The 10,054-nt window shown below is 28.4% G+C and overlaps 2 protein-coding genes across 4 annotated transcripts; one reads left to right on the forward strand and one right to left on the reverse strand.

The window, feature by feature from the left end:
• Positions 1-1,464: 1,464 nt before the first annotated feature.
• On the forward strand, positions 1,465-2,834 carry NV243 (uncharacterized LOC100302327). Its single transcript, NM_001162469.1, is given in 1 exon segment — positions 1,465-2,834. A coding segment is annotated over 1 exon segment (384 nt). The 5' UTR covers positions 1,465-1,713; the 3' UTR covers positions 2,098-2,834.
• Positions 2,835-3,259: 425 nt separating this feature from the next.
• On the reverse strand, positions 3,260-5,143 carry LOC115034092. Of its 3 annotated transcripts, none has more exons than XM_029489729.1 (3): positions 4,073-5,143; positions 3,874-4,014; positions 3,260-3,553 (listed from the first exon to the last, which is right to left on the reverse strand). In XM_029489729.1, exons 2-3 carry the CDS (start codon positions 3,937-3,939, stop codon positions 3,266-3,268), a joined length of 354 nt encoding a protein of 117 aa, XP_029345589.1. In that variant the 5' UTR covers positions 3,940-4,014; positions 4,073-5,143; the 3' UTR covers positions 3,260-3,265. The 3 variants fall into 3 exon arrangements, with proteins under 3 accessions (XP_029345589.1, XP_029345587.1, XP_029345588.1); XM_029489727.1 differs by having other exon boundaries at positions 3,615-4,014; positions 4,073-5,142; XM_029489728.1 differs by having other exon boundaries at positions 3,874-5,142.
• Positions 5,144-10,054: the final 4,911 nt, after the last annotated feature.

A 10,054-nucleotide genomic window follows, 5' to 3' on the forward strand; every position in this document is an offset into this window, starting at 1 on the left:
TCGTATAAAAATAGTAGAATTACAAATAATATAATTCACTTTATGGAATTCAAAGAAACCGACATAAGTTTTAAATTTTAATCTGTTTTTCAAGAACAGGACAAGAGTGGTTTTTCAATTCAATGGTTTCGGTTTGGGTTTTGAAAACGGTTTTTTAAGGTCTTAGGTTTCGGTTACGGTTTTTTAACTGGTGTTTCAAAGCTTTTGGTTCCGGTTCCAGTTCCGGTGTTCAGAAATGAGAAAACCGCGGTTTTAACCGGTTTTTTGGAAAACCGGTTAAACCGGTTTCGATCCCTGATTTAAGGAAATATTTTTATAAAAGTTATGTTATGACATAACTATAGTTATAATTATTAGATTCTGAGCGGACCAATGAAACTAGTGGTTTTACAATGGTGTTTATTTTTTTTTTTATCCTGTATACAAAATTTCTACCAGAAGGAGTGCTTCGATTTCAATATATAGTACCTTATCTTTAGCAAATTGGATCAAGATGGTACTTTAGGGGAGTCATTTTTTGATTTTCTCAATAGTTATTTAATGCCACGGGAAAAACCACCGAAAAATTACGAAAAATCGCTAAAAATGGGATTTTATTATTAATTTCTAACGCTTTGTTTATCACCATAGAAACGAATAAGAAATTATAATATTTCAATATTAATTGAACTTACATGATAAAATAAATAATAACAAAATATAAAATATCCAGACTGACAAACCGTCTCCGCTCAGAATCGTTTTTCTTATACAAGGATATTATATCATTGAATTCAAGTTTAATACAATCCATTGTAAATTGATCCACTTGTAACCTACTGGCTACTGTACAGCAGAGGAACATCTACTTACCCATTTTTCCTTGATCATAAGTATTTGATATTATGTTAAAATTTTCAAAAAAGGGTCATAATATAATAAACCTTTTTAGTAGACTACATTACACATTATAAGTTTCTCTTTATCTTCAAATTTGTTGACTTATGTATTACTCTGATTGTGAAGTTTGAAAAAGGCGTGTTATAGAAATAGTACACTTATTATACTACTTAAGTGAACGTAAAGAACTGTTCAATTATTGTTATAAATATTTTTTTACAAAATATGTAGATATTCAAATATGGTACTTGTCGGTTGTCGTGCTGTATAAAAGTACACAGATCGCAGTCATAAATATTACTGAAATCAGAAACGACAACAGAAATCTGGCTAGCAGATTCGTCATATTATAATTAAATATTTGATAATAGGTACCCAACTATTATATCCCAGTTTAGAGCGATAAGGGACTTTTGGCACATACTGTACGACGGAAGTTAAATACTGTAGTAAGTTAGTCTTGATCATTCGACTGCCTATTGGTAACCCTACCACATTTATACTCCACCAATTACACGATGCCACGACCACTTAACCGGCAGCCGTTTGCAGGGTATAAAACCTTATGCACACCGATCGAAATGTCAGTCATTCAGTTATATTAACGCATAAACGAATATTATAATCATCATTATAATATCGCTTACCGTCACTCTGCACCTATAATATAATATACTTATCGCTGCAGTAGCTTATATATACACACATAAAATATATTATACTCATTCACGGAACAACTTCGAGTGGCCATGCAGTGATCGACCAAGGAGCATATTCCTAAATAACATATATCATACCGCATATTATATTGGTTAAGATAATAACAACAATATTATGTTTTTGTCGTACGCTACCGTGCCTTACACGATACTTTTGAATTTCTTCTTCCTGTACTCGCCCATCGAAATGGCGATAAACGGCATGATTTACGATACGTGCCAGGAGTGTCTGGATGACATTTGCCACCATGATTTGTGCAGGCCGTGCATTTCCAGATCCGACGGTGGGTACTTTTGTTTCACGTGTGATCCCGAAAATGGCAACCAACAGTTCTACTCCGAAGACGAATGCAATAAGGGTTGCACGGACAAGAAGAGTATGTCGTGCGTTTGTACCGATGCGTGTTTCGTGTGCATCGCAAATGAGGACATAGGAAATGCTAATTTAGAGAAATGCAATTTGCTAACCAAGGAGGAACTGAACGTAACGTGCAAGTAAGTGCCGTACGGCACCATCAGCACGCCGTTGTGAGATTAGGTATAATTAAAATAATAGCTATTATGATACATAATATATTTTCAATTATTATTATTGTTCTTAAAAAAATAATACCCCATAATATTGGAATAATATTTTATAGTTATATATAGACATCCAATCACCACCGTGAAGAATTTAATATTGTTTTAACGGTTTTACTTCCTATAATATTTTCGTATAACATAGGTATAGCCTCCCCCCCCATCACCGCCGCAAACCATCTTCTAGCATAATTTTATTATTTTGCCACAGCAGTGGTGCGTAGACTTTTTTTAAAACTATGCTCCCGCTTGGTAATATTATAAATTTATATAGGTATGAATGACAAAATGTTCTCAAAAATATGTTCGCTTGTGTGAAAAAAAAACAACAAAAATACAAATTGCTCTAAACTATATTATTGTTATTCCACACTCTTTGCAATTTTATCTAATGTATTATTTGTATTACCTATTTTATTTTACATGACAATTAATAGTTAAGGTTATAAATGTTCGTAATATTATATTATGCGTAATCGGCATTTTATAACTGTTTCATTTTAGCTTGTTTATTTATTTATTTTATTTATATCTAGGTACTAATCCGTTATTACTTTTATTTTATTTTATGTTTATTACTTTTTACTTTTTACTTTTTATTTTGTACACCAATACCATGCCATATGCAATAAAAAAAAATGTAATCAGTGCACCTAAATCATTCTATGTATTATTTCATCAATTCAAAAAAGTCAATATTTTTCGAAATAATGAGTGTTCAACGATAAAAGAATCAACTTGTATAGGTGCTAGCAATCACTAAAAATATCTAATTATAAGAATAAATGTAATTTAATTTAATTTATGAGATAAAATATTTGATTTTATCTACTGTTTTCTGTAAATAAATCTAGTTATGAAAACAGCTTATGATATTACATTGGCTAACCTTAATTTCGTTTCTTGTAAATAAATTTTTTATCACTAGGGAACGGATTTATATGTAATAAAAATACAAAAATATGTACATATATATGGAATTATAGTTTATAAAATATGTGCTAAAAACATCCAAATATGTGGGAAAAAAATTTAATTAAATTTAAAAAAAAAATACAATTAAAATTATTAAAATTAATAAATTATCAAAATAATTTATTGTATTGAATTATTACAATTTCTTTTAAATTTTCAAATGTTAAATGTCGCCTCAAAATATTTTTAAAACGGCTAAATGATCGTTCCACATCAACCGATGTAATTGGAGCATATTTGAAGCGCATAATATCAGAAGGCGATAATTCCAAATTTTTAGAAGTGTGTCTGCCACTCATTATGTCATTGATTGTTTTAAAATCAATATAGCCTGGATTTTTGTCTGTAACTGCATGAATTTTCTTTTTTACAACATCTCCTATTTCTTCAACCATGCGCTAAACATGTAAGATGTATTAGTGTTGGATAAAAAATATTTAACGCTTTCCCTGCCTTCACCATATAAGGAGCTGCATCATTAACGAACAAAAGTACATTTTCGTGTCTTACTCCACTTGGCCAGAGTAAACTCATAGATTCATTAAACAGTTTTGCTATTGTCTGATGATTTGATTTTTCAAGTTTTTCACAGTTAAGTAGTATTGAATTAGTATAGGCTCATCGCATAATTTGCCTATAACTACATTCCCAATGTACCTCCCCTCTACGTCTGTCGTTTCATCGATGGACACCCAAATGGGCCCATCTTGAATCTCACCTCGAATTGAAGAAAGTTTTTCAAGATAAATATCTCGAATATAGTTTTTTCGCATTGTGCTTTCATCTGGAATATTTTGACTGGTATATTTTTCCAAAAACATTTTGAAATCAATATTTTGTAATTTAAATAATGGTATATCTGAACGAATTAGTGTGAATTAGTGCAAAACAAAGGTCAGTATAAAAAACGGACTTACTATTACTAGATGTAGGTGTTGACGAGTAAAAGCTTTATTTAAATTTTTCTTTACGTTGTATGCTTTCTTTATGTTTTCGTGTTGCAATGTTTTGTATAATTAAAGACCGCTGAGCTGTTGATACTGGTTTTTCACACGCGATACACAGTAGAACTTGACCATCGCTATTAAATGTCTCGTTTGGAAATTCATTAACGTACTGACAAACTTTGGACGAAATAGTTTTACTAATTTTTGGCATTTTTGAAATTTGTGTAGGTACGTACGATTACGATTACAGCCAAACACTAACTATAAAAACCTACTGCTGTCGCCTGTCAACCCGTCTTCTATCGATTGTCAATCGTATATAAATGTATACTATATTAAGATATAATATATTATATCTATATGAAAATTATAAGATAACGACTATAAAAACTACTAAATATTTGCTCCACGTAGATCGTCACAGTTCATAATGGCTGTTTTTAATGGCTTGAAAACGTATGAATGATGAAATGATAAAATATGTTTAAAAATATTTACAAATTAGTGAAATATGTAAAATAAAAGTAGCATCATTTTAATAGGAATGATTTAAATCATGAACATTTCTTATCGATTCTTAAATATCTTGTTTTAATAAAAATATGCATTTACATATAAATCCGTTCCCTAGTTATCACTAATCAAAATAATTTGAAACTTGAGGAATTTAATGTTTCCAAATTTATAATGCTTGTTTTATCAAACTTTTGACTATCGGCTTAACAGTTATTTTGATTTTATTAATATTGGTCATTGCACCCAACACGTCAACTTACCTGCGAGTTCCTATTACGTACTTTTAGATCTTAAATAAAATATATTTAAACAAAAATATATCAGACGATTTTGAAATTATTAATTTTTCAATGTGGTATATTCAGTGTACCGAATGTTAATTATATGGGACCTACAAAACAGATCCATCAAACATAATATTTGTGTAGGTGTGCACTGTGCATGTTTTAAAAGTAACATACTATTTAATAGTTGATGTCATAATAAATCTTCGTGCAAAAATAAATAGTAATGTAAAACAACGGAAACAGGTAAATAGGTATAATTCATTTATAAAAAATATGGGTATGCTTTATAACTAGTCAATAAACGCTGTATAATATTTCAATTTAATATTTACCTAGTTTTTTTTATTAAAATTTAATTACAATCTATACACATTTGGTGCAATAAATAATTTTGATTAAAGATAATATATACATAAGCGAAACTAACAGATATTGGGAAGACACTTAGTAGTGTTACCCGACTAAAAAAATTAAACTTGTAAAAAATAAATTAAAATATAACATAATTTATTGACTTGTGATGTTGTTGTTCATAAAACAATATAGAAAAGTGTAGTATGCAATTTTGTAAGAAGGTTTATTATGATATAATATACTTAATTGCTAAATAACATAAAAATATTTATTTTATACTAATTACACAAAGTATAGAATATAGGAATTCATGAAATGGAAGTCTATATACAATTTGGACGAATTTCACTACCTGGATATGCTGTTCATGAAATCAGTGATTTCACTATGTGGATGCAAATATACATATTAATTATTAGGATTGTAGGTTAAACATTTAAAAAAATTTAAATACGATTTTAAGTTCACAGTTTTTTAATCGTTTTTGATAATTTTTATATTTTTTTATGATTTTATTTTATGAACTTTTTGTAGGTACATTGTTTTATTGTATGATCTTTTGTAATTTTTTATTTTATGATCGTTTTACACGTTTTTTTCTTTTATTAATTTTTGTGAAGTTTTAAAAAGGTGTGCTATATGAATGGTACACTTATACTACTACGGGGTATTCGTTTGTATCAAAAACACCGACCTATTCGGTGATTATACATGTACCTATACGCATACCATTACATATCTAGGTACCCAATTTTTAGTATTGTACAAAAAAATCTTTATAAGTTTATATAGTTTTAATACGAAAATATCAATTTAATATTTATATGTATTCTGCAGTAGTTACCTACTACTTACTAGCTACCGCATATATTACAGAATGCGACATTTGTTATATCTTAAAAATCTTGCGTATCACCTTTAGTATTTGTTTGTAGGGAGGATACATAAGTATATTTAAAGGGGTCTTTTTGTCATCGGAAATCAATAAGGAAATTGCAATTTTTTGACACTGCAAGTTTCAAATTAATTGCTGTTGAAAAATTCACATCTGTAGGCCATCAACTGTTGAATTTCATATATAGATGATCTTAGAGCGATACGGACTTTTAGCACACACTGTACGACAGAAGTCAAATATTAAATCAGGTTGTTGTGATCATTCGACATCCCATTGTATAACAATTTAGATCCGGCCAATTACACGTCTCCACGATCGCGTAACCGCCAGCCGTTTGGATATAAAAACGATATGCACACCGCGATCGAAATGTCAGTAAATCAGCTGTGTTACACTTTGTACTTATATTATAAACTCTAATCGCAGCAGTCATGTACACTGTAACACACCTCCTTGGTTATTTAAACCAAGTGGCTGTCGATATTTATACCTAATCCTATGCAGTTGAGTAGTAGATGGTTGGCTATTCTCTCTACACGAACCGGTCTTGAGAACCGGGTTGTTGGACTGATATAAATACAGTTTTCTAAGTTGTATTTAACAGGTCCTAGAAACTTATGACCTGCGTCCATAAACTAACACAATCGAACACGACTTAGCAACGTATACAATAATTTATTAAATGTTTGAAATAGTTATATTATTATACAGTACTTTAAACCTTAGTAACCAGTGTTGAGTTTATCTAGATAAATATTCTTTTATTTTTTATCTTATGTAGATTAATAGAGAATATGAATTTGCACAGTTATATAGAGGAATTTATCTAGATATTTTAATTTATTAAACGGCTTTTATTTATTATAATTTATAGGTAGACAATTGTGTAATTTATTAAGTAGGTAGTATTTACTTATTATATCTATCGAGATTTTCAATATCATACTATTAAGTTATTCTATATTGCTACGAGCTTATACGGAGAGTGCCATAAACCAATATAAAAAAATTTATCCGATAATTTATCTAGATAAAATTATATTTATCTCGGCTGAACACTGTAAGTAACCCTATTGTCGAGGGTAGTTTATTGAAGATCACAGGAGTAGCGGAGTACGAGTTGAAACAATATTGATTTATTATGATTTATCTATTAGGTAGATTATTATGCGCTTTAATATGTAGGTATGACTGCAGACTGATATAGTCTCTACTTTGCGATTCTAACTCGACTGAAGGCTATATGCAAATAATGTGTAGACTCGTACTCTACGTTCCTGTGTTCTGTGACATCTAAGCTAATTCACCGAGTGCGACATAAATGACGAGTCAATAATCTGTAAATCGTTACAGTTACCCCCTTTGCCATTTAAAATCTGTCCTCAGATTTACATTCAAAATAATGTAAAAAATAAAAATATGTAATCAAAGGTATGTTAGTAAACACGTGATTACACCTTGATTATTTTCCACGATGGACATCTATTCCGTTACTCTCGGTGAATGAAACCTTCTGGGAACATCCCTCTTTTACTTTCTCAGGATATATGACGGTTATATTTTAGATTCTGAGTGGAACGATAAATGTATTGACTTAACAATGATGTGTGTTTTTTTTTTATTTTTTATTATTATTTATTTTTCACTGAATTTTCATATTTTCATTTTCTATACACCATAAAATTTTGAAAATATTTTGACTCTTTTTGACCTGTTTACAGACATTGTCTGTTTTCATTTTTTTTAGTTTTTTTTTTCTATTAATATTAACAAAAATTTATTTGTTGGGTAAAAAAGCGTGAATATTTAATGCGAGACTCCTGATATATTGTTACAACAGCAGTTGAAAAACATTGAAAATACATAGGCACAATTTTTTTTTATAAGCATTTAAAGTTCGAATTTCGACAAAATATATCAAATTTAAAATTTAATAATTATTTTTAGTTAAAATTTTATAAAATGTACAACTTTTACAGCTAAGGATTAAAAATTTAAAACAAGGTCCAACGTCAATAGATTCCATATAAATTACTTTATTCACAATAATATCATAGGCTGACTGACCGTTTTCGCTCAAAATCGTTTTTCTAATATAAAATGATATTATATAATAATTGAATTCAAATTTAACATCATCCATTACAGTGATTTACTTGTAACCTACTGTACAGCAGAGCGACATCCACTTACCCACCTTTTTTTTTTTTTGTGTCTGTCATCACTAGAGTTAGGATGTTGATGACCTAAAAAACACACAAAAATGCCCTAAAAAAAATGCAAAAAAGCCCTAAAAAAGTGCAAAAATTCCCTAAAAACTTCAAAAAATGACCTTTAAAATTATCTAAAATACTAATTAAGTAAGTGAAAAAACTTATTTATAAATAATAATTTTTATTAGAGATATGGGTATAATAATGGGTGTAATAGTAACAAAACCCCACAATAATGATATTAAAATTATTTTTTACTAATAGTCCAAATCCAAAGTTAGACTTTAAACAAATTAAATTTGTTTCCAAACTTGGGTGTAACATTTGCCCTAAAATCTATAATTTGTGAAAAATGCCCTACATTGTATAAAAAGTACAAAAAGTGCCCTAAAAGATGAAAACTTTTTTTACATCCTTTTAAACTTACATAAAAAAAAAATCAAATTTTTATAAAAAATGTATTATCAATAACCATAACCTATAGATTGTGTGAACAAAATTTGAAAGGAAAAAATTGATTTTTAAGTGTATTACAGGTCTTCATACATTAGTGTTCTCACTTTGCCCCATGTTTCCCTATTTATTTATTAACCTAGTATTGTATGCTAGTATTTTTAAAAAATGAAGTTGTTATTTATTTATTTATTTATTTATTAGGTTTATATACCTACTTATTTTTTAGTTTTTTTTTTTACCGAAATTGCAATATGTTTTATGATTTTTCAAAAACAATATAAAAATGTTGCTACATACTACATATATTTAAGCATATTTCGATAATTTTTAGTGCAACAAGTCAAGTTCTGAACCCTTAATTTATTTATATAAGAAAACTGTAAAAATTTGGTTTTAATCTATACTTAAAACACCCCCCCCCCCATTTCATAATCCTGGCTACGCCACTGGTAGTAGGTACCCTAACTTATTATAATAAACATTTTAATTTTATATTATGTACCTAATATTAATAAAATATACGAAAATTTGTAAATAATGTACAGATATGGATGTGACAATAATTAAATAATGTGCATTGTATGTGTTGAGTAAAGAATGAGTAGCCCTAATTAATTTGCAAAAACTATTATTTTTTTTTTATAAAAAAACATTGATTGTTAATAAATATATTCCATTTTGTGAATATATTAATAATTAATCAAATTAAATTTTTTTAGTATTTGGAAATGAAAAGTTAAATTTATTTACTTGCTATATAATAATTGTGATCAACTAGGTGATTATCTACTGCAATTTTACCAATATCAACATATTATGTATGACCATTCAATACCTACATCTTCATTGCAACTCCCCATTATTTATTAAATTTTTTGTATTAGGTAATGAAACGGTATACTACGTTGGTACGTATTGTCGTGTTTGACAGTGGAGATACTTTAAAGAATCATTTCACAAAGAATATTATCTTGTATTAAATTTAATATTTTACTCACTTATTACTAGAGTTAGGATGTTGATGACCTAAAAAACACACAAAAATGCTCTAAAAAAAATGCAAAAAAGCTCTAAAAAAGTGCAAAAATGCCCTAAAAACTTCAAAAAATGACCTTTAAAATTATCTAAAATACTAATTAAGTACCTAAGTGAAAAAACTTATTTATAAATAATAATTTTTATTAGAGATATGGGTATAATAATGGGTGTAATAGTAACAAACTCCACA

This window comes from Acyrthosiphon pisum, chromosome A2 (assembly GCF_005508785.2).
Source record: "Acyrthosiphon pisum isolate AL4f chromosome A2, pea_aphid_22Mar2018_4r6ur, whole genome shotgun sequence".
Classification (NCBI taxonomy): Eukaryota; Metazoa; Arthropoda; class Insecta; order Hemiptera; family Aphididae; genus Acyrthosiphon; species Acyrthosiphon pisum.

Excerpts from the sequence above, each read along its gene's own strand:
- LOC115034092 (XM_029489727.1), bottom strand. The coding sequence starts at position 3,689 with ATGAGTTTACTCTGGCCAAGTGGAGTAAGACACGAAAATGTACTTTTG. Across the intron at positions 3,554-3,614 it reads ATGATGCAGCTCCTTATATG|CGCATGGTTGAAGAAATAGG; the intron begins GTGAAGGCAGGG and ends TTACATGTTTAG.